Raw genomic sequence first — 23,724 nt, 5'->3', positions numbered from 1 at the left:
AAAATCCTTTTCCCTGTAAAGGGTTAAGAAGCTCAGGTAACCTGGCTGGCATCTGACCTAAAGGGCCAATAAGGGGACAAGATACTTTCAAATCTTGTGGGGGGGAAGGCTTTTGTTTGTGCTCTTTGTTTTAGGAGGGCGTTCGCTCTCGGGACTGAGAGGGACCAGGCATCAATCCAGGTTCTCCACATCTTTCTAAACAAGTCTCTCCTATTTCAAACTTGTAAGTAAATAGCCAGGCAAGGCGTGTTAGTTTTCCTTTGTTTTCTCAACTTGTAAATGTACCTTTTACTAGAGTGTTTATCTTTGTTTGCTGTACTTTGAACCTAAGACTAGAGGGGAGTCCTCTGAGCTCTTTAAGTTTGATTACCCTGTAAAGTTATTTTCCATACTGATTTTACAGAGATGATTTTTACCTTTTTCTTTAATTAAAAACCTTCTTTTTAAGAACCTGATTAATTTTTCCTTGTTTTAGATCCAAGGGGGTTGGAACTGTATTCACCTGGAGTTGATGGGAGGAAGGAGGGGAATGGTTAATGTCTCCTTGTTTTAAGATCCAAGGGGTTTGGATCTGTATTCACCAGGGAATTGGTGAAGGTCTCTCAAGGCTTCCCAGGGAGGGAATCTATTGCGATGGTGGCAGCGGACCAGAGCTAAGCTGGTAGTTAAGCTTAGAAGTTTTCATGCAGGCCCCTACATTTGTACCCTAAATTTCAAAGTGGGGATACAGCCCTGACACTAGCCATGGATCTGAGACACCTGAGTTTAAATCTCCTGCTCTGATGTGGGCTTCCTGCATGTCTTTGAGCTGTTCTGTGCCTCGGCTCACAGGCCGTAAAACCGAGGTATTGTGAGGAAAAAATACATTTAAAAGTCTGAGGCTCTCACATACAACAGTCATGGGGTCTAGATAGATACCGGAGGGGATGAATAATCTCTGTGCTTTGGCTTGCAATGAGGGGCGGGTGGGACACTAGAGTGAGAGGACCTCTGAGTTACGGTGTCATGCTACTCCATTGAACTGTGTGTGTGAGAGAGAGACAGACAGACAGACACATACTGGGATAACTTCTGCTCTAATTCGTGCTGCTCTAGTTACTGTTGCTTTGCACGGGGGAAGCAGATGAAGCCAGGAAACCAAACGCCGGTGACAGAATTCATCCTGGAGGGACTCCCAAACACCAGGGAGCTTCCCTCTCTCTTCTTCCTCCTCTTCCTCCTCCTCTACCTGCTCACCCTGCTGGGCAACGCCCTCACCCTGCTGACTGTGCTCTGCGATCCTCGACTCCACGCCCTGCCCATGTACTGCTTCCTCGGCCACCTTTCCTTCCTTGACGCCTGCCTCTCCTCCGTCACTGTGCCCAAGATCCTGGCTGGCTTGGTGGGGCCCAGTGGCAGGGCCATCTCCTTCGGCGGCTGCGTGGTGCAGCTCTACGCCTTCCATTTCCTGTGCAGCACCGAGTGCTTCCTCTATACGGTAATGGCCTATGACCGCTTCCTGGCCATCTGCCACCCCCTGCGTTACAGCGTGGTGATGAGCAGAAAGACCTGCCTGTGGCTGGCCGCTGGCACCTGGCTCACTGGCTCAATCCATGCCGCGGTCCAGGCCTTCCTGACCTTTCGCCTGCCCTACTGTGGCCCCAACCAGGTGGAATACTTTGTCTGCGACATCCCTGCTGTGCTGAAGCTGGCCTGCGCCGACACAGCCACCAACCAAGTCGTCATTCTGGCCAACATTGGGGCGGTGGGGGCCGGCTGCTTCCTGCTCATCTGCGTTTCTTATGCCTACATCGCCTCCGCCCTCCTGAAGATCCGCATGGCCCAAGGGAGGCAGCGATCGTTCTCCACCTGCAGCGCCCACCTCACCCTGGTGCTGCTGTACTATGGGCCCCCAGTCTTCATATACCTGCATCCCTCTTCGAGTCAAGCATCCGACGGCGTAGTGGCTGTATTCTATACTGCAGTCACCCCTCTACTGAACCCCTTTATATACACCCTGAGGAACAAGGAGATGAAAAAGGCCTTGAGGAAACTGGTTTGTGGACAAATACTTTCTCTGCATACATAAGATAGACCCAAATCCTGGGAGACTTGCAAAGAAACCTAAGGACACAAGATGCCCATCTTCCACGGGTGCAGCGTTCTCTTAGAGCCTTATGGTAGTCCAGCCAACACTTCTCTTCTATCTTGCCACTTTGGTAGGTTGTCTTCTTCAGTGCCATTCATTCCCTGAGGCTAGCAAAAGCTCTCCAGTCAGCACCTAGATTATTGTTCACAGTCTGAGCTCGATGGTGGCAGTTTTTCGAGGTGGAGGAGTCAATGAGGAGGTGTCTCAGGCTCCTGAACTCTCCCAGCGGGGGACTCAGCTGAGTTTCCCTGTAACAACAGTGTAACCGGTGAGGATCTAATCTCCTGGTACAATCACAGCCCCGATGCTGTTGAGTCTGAACTTTTGATGAGCTTAAACTTAACCCAGACTTGATGTCTCTGTCTGAACTTTTAATCAAAGCTCTGACCTGCGAACTACTCATGACACCCCCCCTCCCCTTAAGTAGCCATCTCCCCTTTTCTCTACTTAATTTACATTTTAACCTGTTTTATCCTGTAGAATCTTGATTGATTATACATGACCATTATGATCTGTTAATCACTTTGTTTACTTCTGTGTATAAATATTGATGCTCACCCCTAATAAACTTGCCACACTTACTCTGAAGCCTTTCAAGCTAAGGATAGTGTGAGCCCGTTGATCAACGAATTGGTGTCTGGTCTCTGACAGATTGTGAGCCCCATACCAACTCCGCACGAACTCGGGTGCTGGATAGGTGAGTGAGGACTTGCTTTTTTACCTAACAATGCTGCCCCGCCAGCTGTTTTCTGGGGCTATAACTCCTTGGAGAAAGGAGGTCAGTTCAAACCATTCACCTACAAGATGTGCGAACCCCTTATGATAAAGTATCTCATACAACATACGACCTGAAGAGAAGTGACAGTCTGACCATTTGAACTATTGCTGCAGCTGTTTTATCTGCCTTAGGGTTTGATTCTTTTACTTATTTTGGTTGTATCTGGAAAATAGCAATAATAAAACTCCAGATCATTGAAATCAATGGGAGGGTCTGGGCCAAAGTTCTTTGTATTTAGCTGTGACACTTTTGTTCTCTCCTTGCAAATGTCTCACCTTGGCTTAGCTCCCCTCTGCACACAGCCGGGTTTCCTTTAGCTACAATTCCCTTCTCTTTCCAAACATACATTTGCTGTTTGCCAACCTCTCGTGCTGCGGCTAACAAGCCCCATGGGGGCATTCATTCAAAGATCTCCCTAATTAGCCCTGCAGATTACACACTTTGCAAGCAGGGAGCAAAGGCAACAATTAAAAAGTCATGGCAGGGAGGAACTGCAAGATATTTAACGAGCCACAAGGGGCACCAGAAATTACATGGTAACATTTTGGCCAAGCAACAGGAAAACACACTGCACAGCTCCTTAAATCTTTAGTTACAGCTGTGCAGCTGTGTGGATCTGTCTGCTTCCCAGCCAGCGGCCGGCCAGAGGCTCAGCAGCTGTATTTTGGCTACTCTGATTTACACCAGCTGGGGATCTGGCACCACTGAGTTTATTGTAACAACACCAATTCACCCAGCTACAGGTCTGGCCCTTTGACTCCGATGGTGCTATGGCCGATTTCCAGCCACTGGTCATCTGGCCCCTGTCTATTCTGGGCCCTTAATTCTAAATTACCTGTTCTGTTCATTTCCTCTGGGGCACCTGGCATTGCCACTGTCAGAAGGCAGGATTCTGTCAAGATGGACCTTTGGTCTGACCCAGTATGGCCGTTCTTATGTACTTTTTATGAAGACAAAACTGTTCTGTGTAGAAGGAGAAAGTGTCTCACACAAAATAAGAACCAGATGAGAGGTGACAGACTGTCCATTTTTACTATTGCTGCAGCTACCTGGGTTACATTCCTTAGGGCAGTGGTTCTCAGCCAAGAGCACCGCATACCCCTGGGGGTACGCAGAGGTCTTCCAGGGGTACCTCAACTGAAATGTCAGTACACTATTTATATTCCAATTGATTTGTTTTATGGTTAAAAATGAGAAAGTCGGCCATTTCCAGCAACACGTGTGTGTTTTTATGTCTGATTTTGTAAGCAAGTAGTTTTTTAGTGAGGTGAAACTTGTGGGTACACAAGACAAATCAGACTCCTGACAGGGGTACAGTACTTTGGAAAGGTGGAGAGCCACTGCCTTAGGGCTTTATGCGGTTACTTATCACCATAGTCTCAGCGCCTCCCATATAAAAAAATGGGAGGGATGATACTAAATGAGAATAAGGACACTGCTGATAGGAGCCGGGTTGTGCCTCGGGAAAGCAGGCCACTAATAACAATGAGACTCACGGCTTAGATCTCCCAGGCTCCAGCCTTGTGTTTTAACCTCAAGGTTACTATTAGCATCCCATCTGCTCTGGACAAAGCTGAACACCAGGATGCAATTCCTTTCCCCCAGCTTAGTTTTATATGATGAACTATAGGGACTTACTATCAGAGGGGAGCCGTGTTAGTCTCTATCCACAAAACCAACGAGGAGTCCATGCATCTGAAGAAGTGGGTTTTTTACCCACGACAGCTTATGCCCAAATAAATGTTAGTCTTTAAAGTGACACCAGATTCCTCGTTGTTTTTATAGTGACTGACACGTTCTGGAACAGGGAGTTTAAGGCCAGAAGGGACCCTTAGATCATCTGGTCCCATCGCCCGTATCACACAGGCTGGAGAATTTCTCTCAGTTGCCCCTGTATTAATTGCAATAAATCATGCATGGCTAAAACATCTTCCCAAAGAGCCTCCAGTCTGGATCTGTAGACTTCAAGAGATGGGAAATCCACCACTTCCCTTGATAGTTGAGTCCAATAGTTAATCGCCCTCACTGTTAAAAGAAAACAACACTGTAGGTCTTATTTCTGGGCTTGGAAGTATAAGATTTTTATTGGTAAATGTTGGTAAATGTCAATTTCCCAGTGCACACACACAAACCGACGAAAAAATATTTCTATCCATAAAAACTGAAATTTATCGATAGGCAAAAGGAAGGAAAATTCTGCCTGAGAACTTACTATAGTTTAATTTAAAGATATTGACCTTTTATATTTTCACATGCGATGTTGACCCTCCCACTACTAATTTTGTACAAATAGATAAAATAATTTTAAAAATGCTTAAAAATAACCATGGACAGGATCCATCAAAACTGAATTCTGCCAAGCCTACTTATTTCACATTTGTCTGGCTGTAACATCCAACTATTGCTCCTCATTCTGCATTTCTCTGCAAGAACATAAGAAAACAACTTGGACTGGAGGACAGAGCTTCAGTGCAGATAGTAGAAGGGTTTTATCATTATTGGCAGTAGTGCTGAAGGGGTGTAGACGCCCAGACAGACAGTCTAGTCCCTTCCCTAAAGAACTGACAGTCTAAGGGTGACTCCCCTGACTCTGACACTAGTGGCTGTATGAACTTGGGCAAGTCCTTTCTGCTTTCTGCGAGTCTCCCTCCCACTTCTGGTCCGCCTTTCCCCGCTGTATAGGTAATCCATTGGGGGTAGGGAGCCTTTGTCACTATCTGTTTTTAAAGCACCCATCAGGCTCCATATAGAGGCATAAGAACATAAGAGCATAAGAACAGCTCTACTGGGTCAAACCAATGGTCCACCTAGCCCAATATCCTGTCTTCTGACAGTGGCCAATCACAGGTGCCCCAGAGGGAATGAACAGAACAGGTAAACATCCCCGTCGCTCATTCCCAGCTTCTGGCAAACAGAGGCTAGGGACCCCATCCCTGCCCATCCTAGCTAATAGCCATTGATGGACCTATCCTCCATGAGGCCCTTAGGGTACATCTACACTACAGCGGGGAGTCGATTTAAGATACGCAAATTCAGCTACGTGAATAGCGTAGCTGAATTCGACATATTGCAGCCGACTTACCCCGTTGTGAGGACAGCGGCAAAATCGACTTCTGCCGCTTTTTGTCGGCGGCGCTTACTACCACCTCCGCTGGTGGAGTTAGAGCGCCGATTCGGGGATCGATTGTCGCGTCCCGACGGGACGCGATAAATCGATCCCCGAGAGGTCGATTTCTACCCGCTGATTCAGGCAGGTAGTATAGACCAGACCTTAGATGCTTGCTAAAGTAATCACAATATGGCATTAGTCTATTTTGGAGATGGGACACTAGGGCCCAACAGATCCTCCAGGCCATTCTCAGGCTAAACCTGAGGGTAAAACCAGACCCCTTCTCCATATTCCTTACCCTCTGCTGCCCCTTAGTGGCTATTCCAGTCCAACCACTTACAGCTGTATCAATCTGAATTTCATTGAAACTCTGTTTGCATTCACTTCCCCTCATCTTTTTTATTTATTTATTTGATTTATTTTTTATTCCGGTTACATTTCTTTGCCTGACAGTGAGACAGGTTGATGCTTCACCTTGTTACCCTCTTGGGCCAGCTGCTTATAACCATATGTATGGCTTCTCTGACGTCGGTGTGTGTGTGCTATATCGATATTCCTTAAACCAGGAGAGCATAACATGGGCAGGAAATCCATGAATTATAGGGACCGAGCATTAGCTGGGAGAAATGGGACCAGCTCCCCCAGGTGTAAATGCAGCTCCACTGATCTACAGCAGCTATGGATCTGCCCATGTCTTCAGTGGAACTATGGCCAGTTTGCTCCAGCTGGGGAAGTGGCTGAAGGACCCTGATGAAAGCCAATTAATTTACACCAGTGGAGGATCTGGCCCAGTGCACGAAGAAAAACCCATTCCCTGCTCCCCTCCCCCCCCTGGAAATGTACCGATTTCCTTCCAGCCTGAAAGCCACCCCTGCAGGCTGAGCTGTGTCACAGCTTCCCCTCATTCAAGGTCACCTGCAGTTTCTGTCACTTCCTTCTGCAGCAGAGTCCCTGACAATGAGCCTGGCTGCTGGTGCTGGCTCCAGGTGTTCAGGTTCTGCAATGAGCAGGGGGCCATGGGTTGGGATTTCCAGGCTGTTGGGGAAGGTTTTTTTCTGAAAGAAAGGCACTCTGATACCACGGTGATGGGCACCCATAGATAGACAGAAGGATGGGCAGATGGTGCAGAGGGAAGGTGAATGGATGGACAGGCAGACCACACAGAGGGAAGGATGGACAGAGTTGTTAAGGCTGATTCTCCACTCTGGCACTTCGAGTGCAGAAGGTGGGGCCCACAAAGACTCTAAAAATTAATACTGGCCACTCCAGGCTGGTAATGCTGCCACCACCCAAGTGAAAACTGTCTTTATCAATCCAGAAAACATTCACTTGGGAAGTTTTTCCTGAGGCCCCTCCGCTTTTCCACCCCTTCCTTGGGGAAGTCGAGAAAGAAAACAAAAGAAAAGGGCAACCCAGCTGTTGTATCAGCTCATTAACATATGCACAAAACTTTACCTCCTAAACCACAGAAATCCAATCATGTTCTTAAAAAGGTAAATTTTATTGAAAAAAGGAAGAAAACACATTTGGAAAATTAGGTTATTGCTAGATATTAAAAGAACAACTGCAAGGATTGAGCACCAAGAATGGCTTTCTTGGGGTCAAGCTTAAAGGTTACAAAGCAAACAAAAGCACCTGGGGTTAGCACAGAGGAATCCACAAGCCAAAATAAAAAGAGATATTTTGTTGTGACATTGCAGCCCATAATGCTTTATGGAAATATGCTTATGAATGTATATATGGCATAACTAGAATATGTTCTATGCTACATATGCCATGTAACATATCTCTGCAAAGGTTATGATCTACTGAATATATTCATCCTATTTGTATACATGTATCATTTTTCTATTCGAAGTTATGAATATTGGCAGGGAACTTGTTTGATTTTAAGTAGCCTTAGTAAAGCATTTGGTCAGCTTCTTGAGAAAGGAATGTGTAAATTAAGTGCCCAATCAAGAAACACTTAACTGACAATGGATCTTGGAAGATTCCAATCCACATAAGAAGTCTTCCTGGAGACATTCAAGATACCATGTGGGCAATGGCTGCTGCCTGTAAAAACTGAGTCATGCATGGACATGTGACTTGCCCATGTGACTCCAAAACTCCATCCTGGAGCTGCATAGAAGAGAGGAGGGGGTCTCCACCCACAAAAGAAACTCTGTTTAAACCCCTAGGAGACCCCTCCATTATCTCTTCAGCTGGCTCAAGAGATAGCCTCTCCACTCCCAAAGGATACCTGAAAGAAACTGGAACAAAGGACAGTAACCACAGTGGTGTGAGTGATTGCTGGACCCAGACTAGAAGGAGGCTAGTCTGTAAAAGAAGTTTATTGAAACTTCTCTGAGGGTGAGATTTTATCTGTATTCGGCATAGACTTGCGTGTTTTATTTTATTTTACTTGGTAATTCACTTTGTTCTGTCTGTTATTACTCGGAGCCACTTAAATCCTACTTTTTGTATTTAATAAAATCACTTTTTATTTATTAATTAACCCAGAGAATGTATCAATACCTGGGGGGGCAGGGGGGGCAAACAGCTGTGCATATCTATCAGTGTTATAGAGGGCAAACAATTTATGAGTTTACCCTGTATAAGCTTTATACAGGATAAAATGGATTTATTTGGGGTTTGGACCCCATCGGGAGCTGGGCATCTGAGTGTTGGAGACAGGAACACTTCTTAAGCTGTTTTCAGTTAAGCCTGCAGCTTTTAGGGGACGTTGTCCAGACCTGGTCTCTGTTTGTATCAGGTTAGCATGTCTGGCTCAAACCAGATAGAGCACTGAAGTCTCAAGCTGGCAGGGAAAAGGGGCTCAGAGGTAGTCTCAGCACATCAGTTGGCAGTGCCCAAGGGGTTTCTGTGATCCAACCCATCACAATCGTGTCTGTCTAAACATGTCCTGTTCTACTTACATATCTGTAGTTCCAAATGAGAAAGTCTAGGTATGGATGTTGATGATTTTCATACCAGGCCCCGCTTACAACATATTTGCTGCCCTGCCTCTCTGCAGCCGAGAGAGCAAAGACCCTCACCCCAAGCAGTTTTTTTCCCAATTTGAAGCAGTACAGCTTCCCTACTGGTTCCTCTGGTCAGGTGCCAACTCATTTTAAGCCTACCTCTTAACCCTTTCAAGGTAAGGCAACTGGGTACAGCTTCTAAGGAGGATTCTATTGCTAACTGAATGGTTGGAGAGTTACACAAGGGTGCTACCCATCCCCTTTTACCACAAGAGTGAAGAGGGAAGGAAAGAAGAACAGAAAGCACAGAGGGAAGGTGGGTGGATGGATGGATGGACAGACAGACAGCACAAAGGGAAGGGTGGATGGACGGACAGACAGAACAGCACAGAGGGAAGGGTGGATGGACGGACAGATTAGCACAGAGAGAAGGGTGGATGGACAGACAGAACAGCACAGAGGGAAGGGTGGATGGACAGACAGAACAGCACAGAGGGAAGGGTGGATGGACAGACAGACAGAACAGCAAAGAGGGAAGAGTGGATTTTCATTTGCTTGTTTTCTCCTTTGTCAGTACAGAGTTGCATGTATTTTCCCGTCATTGTTGAGCAAGAAAATGTGGATTAAACCCAACCTCCTCCTCACAGCTGCATTGGCCCAATATACAGTGACCCAGGACCAGTCTCAGGCTGCTGACCTTGAAGGAGAACCCGTCCAGCTCAACTGCTCCTGCACAAGCAATGATTCCGGCTTGCATTGATATCGCCAGCTGCCGTTCGTGGTGCTCCCGTCCTTGAGTGGCAGAGACACCTGAGAGAAATTCACCATGAGCCTGGAAACCAAAACCAAAAGCAGCTTCTGGGAGCTGAACAGTTTCCACCTGGTAGACAGAGCTGTGTATCTGTGCTGTGAGCACAGGCAGTCCCTCACACAACCCTGGATGAGGGAGGAGCAGGAAGAGAGGAGACAAGAAGAAATTAGAATAGAAGAAAGGCTATGAGCAGCAAAGAGAAGAAAGGAAAGTAGGATATCTGTAGGGTGACCAGATCACCACACTAAAATATCGGGACATACTGGGGTACCATCAGCCCCGTCCACAGGGCACAATGAAAAATCCAATGGTTTTCCCAGGAATTTTAGGCAGATACCTAGGGCAGGTGCTCGGTGAGCTGTGGTTCATGCCAGAAGATTAAGAGAATTTTTTCCTTCCCTTTTGCATTTGGAGAAGATGCTGCACTTGCTTCTGAAGATCTGTGTAATAAAGCTGAGATTTACATAGTCTTCTACAAAATTTGGCACCTCAATTCCTTTTAATTTTGATGCAGACTGAGTATGCTGGTCCCTTAGACAGCTTTGAAAATGTCAGCCTTACAGTACGTTAAAAGACAGGAAGGGATTTTTAGGAGCATTTCTGTGATTTGTAGAACTCCAGATAGATAGATGGGGCTGTGTGGGGATGGGGAGAGACACAGAGGTTCACAAAAGCCATGGAGCCAGCATGCAGATGTACTTGTAGATGTATTTCCATGCAGACTCACATGCGATTCCTGCAGCTGCTGCACATCAACACGCAGGCATTTGACCCCCTCTCAGTTCTTTCAGAGCTGCTTTCACCTCCTTGTTCCTCAGCGTATAGATGGCCGGGTTCAGCATGGGCGTGACCACATTGCCAAAGATCTGCACAGCAGTCATCAGCACTTTGCTTGGCTGGGGCTGAGTGTAGATCAGGGCACAGGGACCAAAGAACAGTGTCACCACCACCAGATGCGAGGCGCAAGTGGAGGCTGCTTTGCGCCACCCTTCAGCCGAGTTCATATTCAAGATGGAGTAGATGCTCCTGATGTAGGATGCGAGGATGAGGAGGAACCAACTCATGGGCACCACCCCAATGTTGGTCAAGGTCACGGTCTCGATGACGTATGTGTCTGCACAGTTCAGTTTGACCACCAAGAAGATGTCACAGAAGAAATAGTCCACCATATTGGACCCACAGTAGGGCAGCGTGAAGGTCAGGCTGGTAAGGATGGTGGCGTGGAAAGAGCTGGTGATCCAGGTGCCAGTGGCCAGGAGGGCGCATACCCTCCGGTTCATGATGGGCAGGTACCGCAGCGGGTGGCAAATGGCCACATACCGGTCATAGGCCACGACGGTGTAAAGCAGGCACTCAGTGCTGCCCAGAAAGTGCCCAAAGAAGACCTGGGAAATGCACCCTCCCAGTGAGATGACTCTACTCTGACCCCAGAGCATGGTCAGATATTTAGGGATGCTGATGGAGGAGATTCCAATGTCCAGCACGGAGAGATTGCAGAGGAAGAAATACATGGGGGGGGGTGCAAGTGGTGGTCAGCGAGGATGGCTGAGAAAATGAGCAGGTTGCCCAGCAGCGTGCAGAGGTAGAAGGCTAAGAAGGTGATGAAGAGGATGGTCTGGAGGCTGTCGGCGTTAGGGATCCCTAAGAGGATGAAATGAGTCACCACAGTGTGGTTGACCAGCCCCCATGTGGGACACATTCCTGGGTAGGAGAGAGAAATAATGCCAGTGAGTTCCTGAAACAAAAAAGACCTCTCGTCCTATAGCTGCAATGGTCACCCTTCCTTCCACTGCCCCCCTTATTCACTGTCATTGGGAGTGGTGTATATTTCTGTCACTGGATGGCCAGTTCGGGTCACGGCTTCACTGGTTTGGCATTGGTCATAGAAAGAGAAAATATCTTACTTGAAGATCTTACCGTCCAGAGACAAAGAGACAATGGGGACGTCTATTCTATTCTATTCTATTCTATTCTATTCTATTCTATTCTATGTTCTTCTTCTCTCCTTGTCTGCTCCAATTTCTTCAGGCCCTTACCCCCATTCTCACCACAGTACCTCAGAGCCTTCCATTTGTGGCTAACGTTTCTCACTTGTGGTTTGTTCTCTCTCTCTCTCTCTCTCTCTCTCACTCTCTCTCTCTCTCTCACACACACACACACCCTCTCTGCAGAGGAATGGCCACATGTGCAGTGCAGCATTATGTTTTTGTAGGGTTTTGCTGTTATAAATGCATGAGCTGTGACATGTTTGTGTTAATGAAGAGGGGGAGGATGGAACATATAAACCATGAGTGTGGTGGTGAATGAGCTCAGCTTTGTTCGTGCTGTCAATTGTTTGGGGGTATTTATCGGGGTTCGAGAGAGAAGGAAAAGGAAAGGAGGAGAAGGGGAAATGCCACAGTCAGAAGTGGTGGAACTAGGGGTGCTGGGGGTTCGGCAGCACCCCCTGGCTTCACATCGTTTCCATCCGATCCAGGGCTCACAGTTTGGTTCAATGGCACTCAGCACTCGCACTACACAAATTATTCCATGGCCCGCAGACACAGCTTGTCATCGCTTTGCTGTGAACAGCAGGCTGGGCTCTGTAGATGGGACAGGGGGCTTTTTAAGGTCAGATTTCAAGGAGAAAGACAAATTGTCTGTTTGCATTTTGCCAGGGAGTTTCCCAGGCAGGAGAGGCACAGGAAGGGGAGATGTTGGTGGGTTCAGGTTATGACAGATGGAGAGAGGAAGATAAATGATACAGAGATAGGCAGGCAGGTACTGCACAGGGAAGGATGGATGGACGGATGGATCGATTTCTCTCTAAAGAAAATATTTGGTTGACACCTTCCTTGGTGCGAGGGACAGAGTGACAGGTTCAGAGATAGGCAGAGACAGAGAGAGAAGAACTTTACCAAACCAGGAGCCTTACACTGGCTGCATTGGGAGAGGCCGCTCCAGCTGAAGGGAAATCTCCCTTTCTGCCTCCTGGCCATGACTCCTGTCTAGCACCATCCAGCTTTCTTATCCCAAACGGCCCATTGCCCAGAAGAGGTGCACAGCCTAGGTGCTTGGTATCCAACCGGGAGACCTAATCTGCAGCATATCACCCAACACTGCTGCAGACCCCATAGTTTTATCACAGCTTCCAGCCTTCTTACAGCTCTCCCTGGTCTTTAAATGTCCTTCGGGACCTTCAGGACCAGGACCCTGAGTCCCCGAGATGCAATTGGTCTGAGACCTTGTCAGAGTCTCCAATTAACAGAAATTGGGCATCATTTCAGCTAACGCTCATGGACCTCTGGGATTGGCCCTCAGGCGGCATCAATAAGAGTAGCTCCATGGAACTGAATCGACTGGATCCCCTCCTCCACCAAGATCCAGATTCAAGTCTTGCTCCCCCTGACCTGACTCCTGAGGAATTCCATTGGATTCCCTGGGGCTCTTTCTCCTCCCAGCCATGCACCTGGTGTAAATCAGGAGTAACACCACTGCAATCACAGGAGCTGTGTAGATTTCTACCAGCTGAGAATCTGGCCCAGCCATTGGAGGGGGGATGGGACATTCCTGCTCGTCTAGGCTCTCCGGCTCTGTGACACAAGCCAGCGAATTCCCCCCAGTTGTGTGAAATAGGAGTAAACTGGGCCGGAGGTTCAGCTGGAGGCCTCTGTATCCAGCACAGCTTTCTCCTGGGTTTGTATGTCCTGCTGTTCTCCTGCCCCCATCTCTGTGTCTCTGTGCGCACAGGGATGTGTTCATGCAGTGGTGTGGTTATGTGTGAGGGTGACATTCACCCCTGTGTAGATGGAGGACAGCCTACATCCTGCGCACGACTTCACATCACTTTTTGCAAGATACCAGAGACTCCAAGAAGAGCATTCAGTCGTTTGGGGCAGTACAGTAGCTCCCAGCAACTCCAGCTAGATCCTGGCACTGTTGTTAAGGATGCGGTACAGACACAGGGTGAGACAGATCCTGCCTGTCAGAGCTCACTAGCTAACTAAGCCAAACACAGTGAGAATTATCACCCACATGTTACAAGGGGAAACTGAGGCACGGAGACTTTCAGGGTGGGATTTTCAAAGGAGCCCGGTTCCCACAACTCATTCCAGTTCACTGGGCATTGGACACCCAATTCCTACTGGCCGGTTGAAACTCTCAATCAAATTGAATTGTCTAAGGTGACAAAGGGAGGTTGTGGAAGAGCCGGGAATCTGGTCCAGATTTCCTGGTTCCAGCCTGAGCACTGGCCGTAAGACCCTTCTCTTTTCTTTGGGATGAACCTCGCTCTGCGTCTATCTAAGCCTGAGGCCTGTTCTCTTACCCTCCCCCCTGTGCAATCAGGGTTCAGGAGTCGGGGCCTTTAGAGCATTAGGGCTGATTTCATTGAACCAAAGCTGCTTCTTTACTAGCCAAGAAAGCGGAATAATAGACCCAAGCCTCGTCTCAGAGCTCTACTGTGCATCTGCGCTAAGGGGTGAGGAGTGGTTAGCTAAATAGGTGTGATTTACTTTAATGTGGACATATCCACAGACCACACACAGAGAGGGATGTGAGAGAGACAGGGCTAGATCAGGGGGGTTCCAGCAATGATCTCAGCCATCCATTTGCTGGTGCCTTAGCTCCGCGGTTGTAAGAAGGTCCCTTGTGATTCCTGTAATCTCTCTCATTTCCTGCTCTTCCTCTGGGGGACATCTTACTTGGGAGCCAGAATGCAGGGGCAGAAGCAGACCTGATAATTAATCTCTGTAGATGTGTTATCTCCAGCCCAGGCATAAAATCCCACGGAGTGCAATGGCCATTGAGGTTAATTAAAATGTTGATATTTCTAACGAGTTCCCAGGCTGAGCCTCACTGCTCTGGAAACCAGGCTCAGAAGTTACTCTTGGCTTGCATGAGCTGAGTTCCGGGGGTCATTGCCACGAACACCAGAACCGGAACTGCCTTTAGAGGGGTAGCCGTCTTAGTCTGCATCCCTTACTCTCACAGACCTTGGGAGACAGGCCAGTCCTCACTTACAGACAGGCCCCCAACCTGAAGCAAATACCCACCAGCAACTACACACCACACAACAAAAATACTAACCCAGGAACCTATCCCTGCAACAAACCCCGTTGTCAACTCTGTCAGCATTTCTGTTCAAGGGACACCATCATAGGACCTAAGCACAACAGCCACACCATCAGGGGTTCGTTCACCTGCACATCTACCAATGTGATATATGCCATCATGTGCCAGCAATGCCCCTCTGCCATGTACATTGGCCAAACCTGACAGTCTCTATGCAAAAGAATAAATGGACACAAATCAGACATCAAGAATTGTAACATTCAAAAACCAGTAGGAAAACACTTCAATCTCCCTGGACACTCAATAACAGACTTAAAAGTGGCCATCGTTCAACAAAAAAACCTCAGAAAGAGACTTCAATGAGAAACTGCAGAACTGGAATTAGTTTGCAAACTTTACACCACCAAATTAGGCCTGAATAAAGACTGGGAGTGGCTGGGTCACTACAAAAAGTAATTTTCCCTCTGTTGATACTCAAACCTTTCTTGTCAACTGTTGGGAATAGGCCACATCCACCCTGTTTGAATTGACCTCGTTAGCACTGATCCCCCACTTAGTAAGGTAACTCCGATCTTTTCATTTACTGTAATATATATACCTGCCTACTGTATTTTTCACGCCATGCATCTGATGAAGTGGGCTTTAGCCCATGAAAGCTTATGCCCAAATAAATTTGTTAGTCATGGGAAATACTAACAGTGGTGGAAAGACTCATTCCACAAAAACAGAAATCCAAAAAGCGACCAACAATCAAAGATTGGACCACAGACACCCTAAGCTTGGCCACCATGTAAAGAACGGTAGACTGTGTGTAATGTGGTGGAGTGGCTAAGGAAGTATAAGAAGGGCCTCTAGCTCAGTTGAGCCTGAGCCACGGAAGGAGACAGATGTCCGGGGGCTGCTGCAGGCCCCAGTTTCTGCTGCCGAGTAAAGGATCACCCTGACTACAGAGGAAGCTGAGAGTGGAGGAGACTAACTAGGATTGTTGGCAGGTTAATACCTTGAAGAGACAGAGGACCCCTGGACTACGGAACCCCTTGCTCAGACTGTGGTAAGAAGTAGCTGAGGGAAAACAGATGCTGGTGCAGTTTGTTTGTCAGAACCTGAGTCAGCGTGTTGTGGTGGGATCCCCACTGACTCATCCGCCATTGTTAGAGCCCTGGGCTGTGACCCGGTGGAGTAGGGTGGGCCCGGGTCCTCCCTACTCCTGTAGCCTGGGGTGGCAACCTCACCACCTTAGGATGAATGGCCTGTTTGTTGCTATGCCAGGCCTGAGGGTCAGCACCACCAGCCTACTTGGCGACTCAGCCCTACCCCACTAAAGGGTCCTAGGGTCCGGACATCTGATTCGCTAACTCCCTAATACTGGGTGGTGCCCCAGTGACGTAGTGAGCCAGAGGGGGAGGGAGAATCGCTAACCCACTACACTGTTACAGAGATACCCAAGAAAAGTTGTTAGAGACATGAGATGCTTTCCTGGAAATTTCCAAATGATCCAATCAAATGCATGGGCCCCCACCTCACCTCCTCCTCTTCTCTACCCACTTCCTTCCCCTCCCCATCTTTATCCCCCTCCTCTGAGTTTTGCTTCTAGTCGTTTTCTTCCTTTAATAATTTTTCTTTAGTGGGATTTTTATAAGCAAATTGTGTTTGTAAATTGTGGTATACAGTGAGGGATTGATATTCTAACCATTCATATTACAGATAATATGTCAAGCCTAGCTTAGGTGTACAGCAAATACTTAATATCTTATGAGAAGTTTTTGCATGATGAGGAGTTTATGTATATTTTGTTGTTTGTTTTCTCACTTTCTCTCTCTGCCTTTTTAAAAAATTAATAAAAAGTGAATAGAAAAAAAAATACTTTGGGGGCTTTCAATGAAAAGTCAAAATTTCCCATGGAAAAATAAAAGCCTCTTCGGACCAGTTCAGAACAAGTCTCAACACACATGGGTCTCTGGGCATGAAACCAAATCTAGACAATCGATGTAAAGACATAAGAGTGGAGGGGACAGAAGGGCAGGGGAAGAGCTAGTGAAGTTGAAGGACAATGTTGTCACAAAGTTAAAAGGGGATAAACTGGGTAAGGATAGATGGAGATGGAAGTGAGAAAGTCTCTGACCACCAGAGGGATGTAGGATTTAGGAACTGCGAGACTGCACCATTTGCTTTAACCCCAGGCAGCCCCCCATATGCAGGCACTCATATGGGTGACCCACTGCTGGTTCTGTGGGGTTAGCTGGCCACTGGGAAATTTCCAATGCTATCAGCCAAGTTTAAATCACAGGCAGAGTTGAACCAGTTGAACTACAGATGTGGTTTAAAATCAGTTTAGTTAAACCAGTGCAAGTCTGTGTGTAGCTCACACCTGACCGTTTTCAGCAATGTCTTAGTAATGTTAAATTGGCATCCAAATCAACCAGGCTGTTTGAAAATCTGTTGCTGTTATTTGCATATGGTGCAACCAACCTTGATCAGGGCTCCACTTGTGCCAGGTGCTGCACAGACCCCGACCAAGATCAGCACCTCTATTGTGCCAGGCACTGCACTGAGTCTGGCCGAGATCAGGGCCCCGTTGTGCTGAGCTCTCCCAAGACCCTGACCAAGTTCAGGGCCTTGTTGTGCCAGGTGCAGCACAGCCCCTTCCCTAAACAACTTCATTGTAATGTGACAGCACAGACGAAGGAGCTAGAACCCAGGAGTCCTGACTCCCAACCCCCCAAGATGCTCTAACCTCTGGACCACACTCTCAAGCTAGGGATAGAGCCCAGGAGTTGGCTCCCAGCCCCTACTTAAGATCCCCCTGTGTCTCTCTCCTACTCTCAGTCTCTCTCTGTGTCTCAGGGGGTTTATCTCTGTACCAGCTCTACCACCCAGGTTCCATCGCCACCAACTCCAAACCCTTCCCTAGCTGGGTCCTGGGAGCCAGCGATCGCCCTGACAGAAGCATCTGACTCTGGGGAGGAGCCAGGATTTGCAAACAGCCCAGAGAGCTGCCGGCTTCATCCCCCACGATCCCTCATCCCCCAACACTCATCAGCCCCAGCCCCGGGGGGCAGGAGAAAGGCCACGGGCAGCAGGATCAGGATCAGCATCGTCACTGTCTGGGGAAAGTGACAGTGCTCGTGCCTCAGTACTGGGGGATTTATAGAATCAGCAGGAAACCGCAGATCACGTTCACTCTCCCCTCATGGGGAGCTGGGACCACACAGGCACCCTCAGAAACCTCAGCATTACTCCACTGACACATGGGGGTACGAGGGAGGGAGCTGGGGCTGGAAAACAACCTCTCTCTGGAGGAAGGAGCCCAGGGGAAAGTCCCTCTGGGACGGGACATCTCTTCCCCACCTCCCAGAGCATCTGGGAGCAGGGCCCCCTGGGGCCTGCCTGGAGCCCAGCACACCTGGCGCTGGGCTCATCTGGAGCTCACCCGTCTCCTCTGCTCCAGCAGCTCATCTGGTGTGGAGTGCGGCCAACGCTGAGTCACCCGCTGGCTTGGCTCAGCTCCCTGCTTCCTCCCCAGTGTGCGTCTCAGAGCAGTGAGAAGGGGATGGGGGCCCTGCTATGACTTCCTGTAGCCCAGCCACAGAGCCCATGGCAGAAATTCTCCAAGAAACTGGGGAGCACGTAGACCACGTTGGACATGGGGGAGCACTGATACCATGATGATGGGTGATGGGAAAGGCCCTAAACAGATGGTGCTGGAGCCGTGTTCCTCTGGGCCTGCCCCATGGCTGGCATGGTTGAGTAAAGAGCAAATGTCCCCACACAACAGGGGTGACCCCTTGGAAATGTGACCCTGGCTGACAAGAGGTGTGAACATCTCACGCATCTACAATTCTGGGACCCAGAAAGTGGCTTAAAATTGCACTGAGACCCCGACCCCATTTCTCCAGCAAGCTCCGAGCTCTCCTGAAATGCCTTGGTGTATTTCGTAAAGCCCCGGCATCAGGAGTCATGGGATCACCTGCAAATGTTGGCTTCTCTTGTGGTAAATTGGATGTTTTCAGCCCATGAAGCTGCAGAGAAGAGCTTAAAGACGTGACCCATAAAAGCATAAAGACCCCTGGTCTGCTCCTCATCCGTCCCACTCCCTCAGGGTGCCCTAATACGACTGAGACAGCACCCACAGAGAATGAGAACCCCTTATTCATTCCCAGATGACGTCTTCCCATCCCCCACGAGCGGCATCTTCATGGCCTGTCTGAGTTGGGGGCAGCCCAGAGGGGTTACAGCCCCAGCTGGGTGGGGACAGGAAACCTCAGGGTCAGGTTCCCAGTGCATACATGGGTGCTAGGCTGTCCTGGGCCATGTACACCCAGCCACATGGCAGGGAGAAAGGACGGGCCCCCAACATGTGCAGACACTCAGCATCTTGGGCTCTGCACAGCTGGGGCTGTGTCCAGTCTGGTCCGCCCTATGGGATCAATTGACTCGGCCTCTGAAACTGGCTGCAGTGGGGTTTTTTTTTGTGTGCTGTTGATGTACCCCCAGTGTGCGGGGCCTGGACGGTAAAACCCTCCCATCTGTAGCAGGCTATCATCCCTGAGGCCTGACTGTCAAGCTGAACATCTGAGCAGGGATATCTCCCTGTCCCCCTGGCAGTGAAAGCTGCATCCCCACGCACGGCCGTGTCACGAATGGAAACAGTTCTCAGAGTCAGACATTAGGAAGCACAAACGGAGCTGTCTGAGGGCCTGAGTTCAGGACTGACATGGATGGTCTGCAGGTCGGGATTGATGGTCCCCAACAGAGATGACCCATGCCTGCCCATAGTGGGGGCGCAGAATGAGGGCAGCCGGTTTCAGCAGTGCTATCCAGCATGCTCAGTCCATGTTAGCATGGTCAGTATAAGCTAAGTAGCTAGTCTAGAGGGGGCATTCGTGGTCACATACCGCCCACCCCCCACCGCACCGCCTCTGGCCTGCACCAGCAAGACCGTTAAATGTCTATGTCTTTGTCTGCAAATTTGTTATTTCTCCACTCCCCATGGGCTGAGTCATTTCCTTCTTCTCTGGGTTCTTAGAAATCTTTCAAGACCATTTTTTTTTCTCGGTGTAATGTTTCATAACTACCAGGCCCCTGGCTAGCTGGTCGCCAGATAACGGGCAACGGAGGGGAACAAAGCTCAGGGGATTTCATCTCAGAAGACATTTCATAGAGTAGAATCATAGAAATATCATCCTGGAACGGACATCGAGAGGTCACCTGGTCCATCCTCCTCTTGTGAGGCAGGACCATGTCAAGGTAGACCATCCCTGACAGGTGTTTGTCCAACCTGGTCTTAAAAACCTTCAGTGACGGGGATTCCACAACCTCCCTTGGGATCCTATTCCAGAGATTAACTTCATTTAGGGTTAGAAAGTTTTTTCCTATGACTAATCACAATCTCCCTTGCTGCAGATGAATCCCATTACTTGATGTCCTACCGTCAGTGGACATGAAGAACAATTGACCCCCATACTTTTTAGAACAGCCCTTATCTTATTGGAAGACTGTTCTCAGGTTCCCCTTAGCCTCCTCTTCTCTAGACTAAACATACCCAGTTTTTTTCACCTTTCCTCCTAGGTCAGGTTTTCTAAATCTTTGACTATTTTTGTGGCTGCCCTCCGGAAGCTCTCCAGTTTTTCTAAATCTCTCCTAAAGTTTGGCACCCAGAACTGGACACGGTAGAATCATAGAATCATAGAATCATAGAAGATTAGGGTTAGAAGAGACCTCAGTAGGTCATCTAGTCCAACTCCCTGCTCAAAGAAGGACCAATCCCCAACTAAATCATCCCAGCCAGGGCTTTGTCAAGCCTGACCTTAAAAACCTCTAAGGAAGGAGATTCCACCACCTCCCTAGGTAACCCATTTCAGTGCTTCACTACCCTCCTAGGGAAATAGTCTTTCCTAATATCCAATCTAGACCTCCCCCACTGCAATTTGACATTATTTCTTCTTGTTCTGTCAGCTGCCACCGCTGAGAACAGCCGAGCTCCATCCTCTTTGGAACCCCCTTCAGGTAGTTGAAAGCTGCTATCAAATCCCCCCTCGTTCTTCTCTTCTGCAGGCTAAATAAGCCCAGTTCCCTCAGTCTCCCCTGATAAGTCATGTGCCCCAGTCTCCTTATCATTTTTGTACCCTCCGCTGGACTCTTTCCAATTTGTCCACATCCTTTCTGTAGTGTGTGGCACAAAACTGGACACAATATTCCAGCTGTGGCCTCAATAATGCCGAATAGAGGGGAATAATCACTTCCCTTGATCTGCTGGCAATGCTCCTACTAAGGCAGCCCAATATGGCATTAGCCATCTTGGCAACAAGGGCACACTGTTGACTCATATCCAGCTTCTCATCCACTGTAATCCCCAGGTCCTTTTCTGCACAACCGCTGCTTAGCCAGATGGTCCCCAGCCTTTAACAGTGGATGGGATTCTTCCATCCTAAGTGCAGGACTCTGCACTTGTCCTTGTTGAACCTCATCAGATTTCTTTTGGCCCAATCCTTCAATTTGTCTAGGTCACTCTGGACCTTATCCTTACCTTCCAGCATATGTACCTCTCCCCCAAGCTTAGTGTCATTTGCGAACTTGCTGACGGTGCAATCCACCCCATCATCCAGTTCATTAATGAAGATGTTCAACAAAACCGGCCCTAGGACCAACCCATGGAGCACTCCACTTGATGCCAGCTGCCAACTAAACATTGAGCCGTTGATCACTACCTGTTGAGCCCGATGATCTGGCCACCTTATAGTCTGTTTATCCAATCCATACATTTTTAGCATGCTGGCAAGAATAATGTTGGAGACAGTATCAAAAGCTTTGCTAAAGTCAAGATATATCACGTCCACCACTTTCCCCATATGTACAGAGCCAGTTATCTTATCACAGAAGGAAATCTGGTTGGTAAGGCATGACTTGGCCTTGGTGAATCCATGTTGACTGTTCCTGATCACCTTCCTCTTCTCCAAGTGCTTCAAAATGGATTCCTTGAGAACTTGCTCCATGATTTTTCCTGGGACTGAGGTGAGACTGTAGTTTTCCAGATTCTCCTTCTTCCCTTTTTAAAAGATGGGCACTATATTTGTCTTTTTCCAATCGTCCAGGGCATACACTGATCGCCGCGAGTTTTCAAAGATAATGGCCAATGTCTCTGCAATCATATCAGTGAACTCCCTCACCACCCTCAGATACATTCCATCCAGCCCCATGGACTTGTGCCTGTCCAGCTTTTCTAAATAGTCCTTAACCTGTTCTCTCACTACTGAGGGCTGCTCACCTCCTCCCCATACTGTGCTGCCCAGTGCAGCAGTCTGGGAGCTGACCTTGCCTGTGAAGACCGAGACAAAAAAAGCATTGAGTACTTCAGCTTTTTCTAGATCATCTGTCACTAGGTTGCCTCCCCCATTCAGTAAGGGTCACACACTTTCCCTGACCTTCTTCTTGCTGATAAGATACCTGTAGAAACCCTTCTTGTTACCCTTCACATTTCTTGCAAGAGGCAACTCCAGTTCTGCTTTGGCCTTCCCAATTATACCCCTGCATGCTCGAGCAATATTTTTATACTCCTCCCTAGTCATCTGTCCAAGTTTCCACTTCTTGTAAGCTTCCTTTTGGTGTTTAAATTCACCAGAGATTTCTCTGTTAAGCCAAACTGGTCACCTGTCATATTTGCTACTCTTTCTGCACATCGGGATGTACTCACCAGTGCCAGGTAGAGTGGGACAATTACCTCCTTGGCTTACATAGGACACTCCTATTAATACCCCCCAGAATGTTACTAACCTTTTCCCCAACCGCATCTCACTGCTGACTCATATTCAATGTGTGATCCACTATAGCCTCCGGATCCTTTTCAGCAGTACTAGCACCTAGCCAGAGATTCTCCATGTTGTAGCTGTGCATTTGATTTTCCCTTCGTAAGTGTAGCACTTTGCATTTGTCCTTATTGAATTTCATCTTATTGATTCCAGATCAATTTGCTAATTTGTCAACTTTGTTTCAATATCTAGTCCTGTACTCAAAAGTATGTGTAGTCCCTCTCAACCTGATGTCATCTGCAAATATTATATTTATATTCTGCAATCCATAATCTAAGCCATTAATGAAATGACTCCTGCTGCACCCCACTAGAATTGTTCCCCCAGTTTGACACACAACCATTGATAGTTTTTGAGTTGAGTCTTTTGACCGTTTCTCCCAGCACCTTATAGTAATTCCCTTAGTTTATTCATGAGACTGTTTGGTGGCATTGTGTCAAAAGCCTGACTAAAATCAAGATACATCATGTCTATTGTCGTCCCCCCCTCTCCCCATCCACCATGCCAGTAACCGTGTTAAAGAAGGACATTAGTTGATTTGGCATGATTTGCTCTTGAAAAATTCATTTTGGCTATTCCTTGTAACCCTATTATCCTCTAGGGGCTTCCTAATTGATTGTTTAATTATTTGATCCAATATCTTTCCAGGTATCAAAGTTAGGTTGACTGATCTACAATTCCCTGCATTCAATTTGTTCCTCTTTTGAAAGATTAGTACTACATTTTCCCTTCTCGTCCTCTGGGACCTGTCACCGATCCATTGCTAGGTCCCTTGCGAGGTGAAACTCATTTTGGGCCCTAGCCTTCCCCATTTTGTTCGTACATGCTAGTCCTAGTCTTTTGTACTCCCCCTTAGTAAGTTTTCAAATTTCCCCTTTATGGATTTTCACAACGTTAAAGAGTTTCTGTTGGAGCCATATTGGCCTCTTACTATTCTTCCCATCTTTGATTTGCATAGCGATAGTTTGTAGTTGTGCCTTTAATATTGCCCCTTTCAGAAACTGCCAGCTCTCCTGAACTACTTTAGCCCTTAGATTTTCTTCGCATAGGACCTCACCTATACTCTTCTGAACTGGTT

General features: G+C 47.9%; 1 protein-coding gene and 1 pseudogene across 1 annotated transcript; one reads left to right on the top strand and one right to left on the bottom strand.

Moving 5' to 3' along the window:
• Nucleotides 1–1,123: 1,123 nt before the first annotated feature.
• Nucleotides 1,124–3,904, top strand: LOC101934483 (olfactory receptor 10S1-like). Its single transcript, XM_008175968.2, has 2 exons — nt 1,124–2,035; nt 3,878–3,904. Exons 1-2 carry the CDS (start codon nt 1,124–1,126, stop codon nt 3,902–3,904), a joined length of 939 nt encoding a protein of 312 aa, XP_008174190.2.
• Nucleotides 3,905–10,541: 6,637 nt separating this feature from the next.
• Nucleotides 10,542–13,878, bottom strand: LOC101934759 (olfactory receptor 10D3-like; annotated as a pseudogene).
• Between the last annotated feature and the right edge of the window lie 9,846 nt (nt 13,879–23,724).

This window comes from Chrysemys picta, chromosome 13 (genome assembly GCF_011386835.1).
Source record: "Chrysemys picta bellii isolate R12L10 chromosome 13, ASM1138683v2, whole genome shotgun sequence".
Taxonomy (NCBI): domain Eukaryota; kingdom Metazoa; phylum Chordata; order Testudines; family Emydidae; genus Chrysemys; species Chrysemys picta.
The sequence above is the reverse complement of the archived record's forward strand: the minus strand, read 5'-3'. Positions and strand labels throughout refer to the sequence as shown.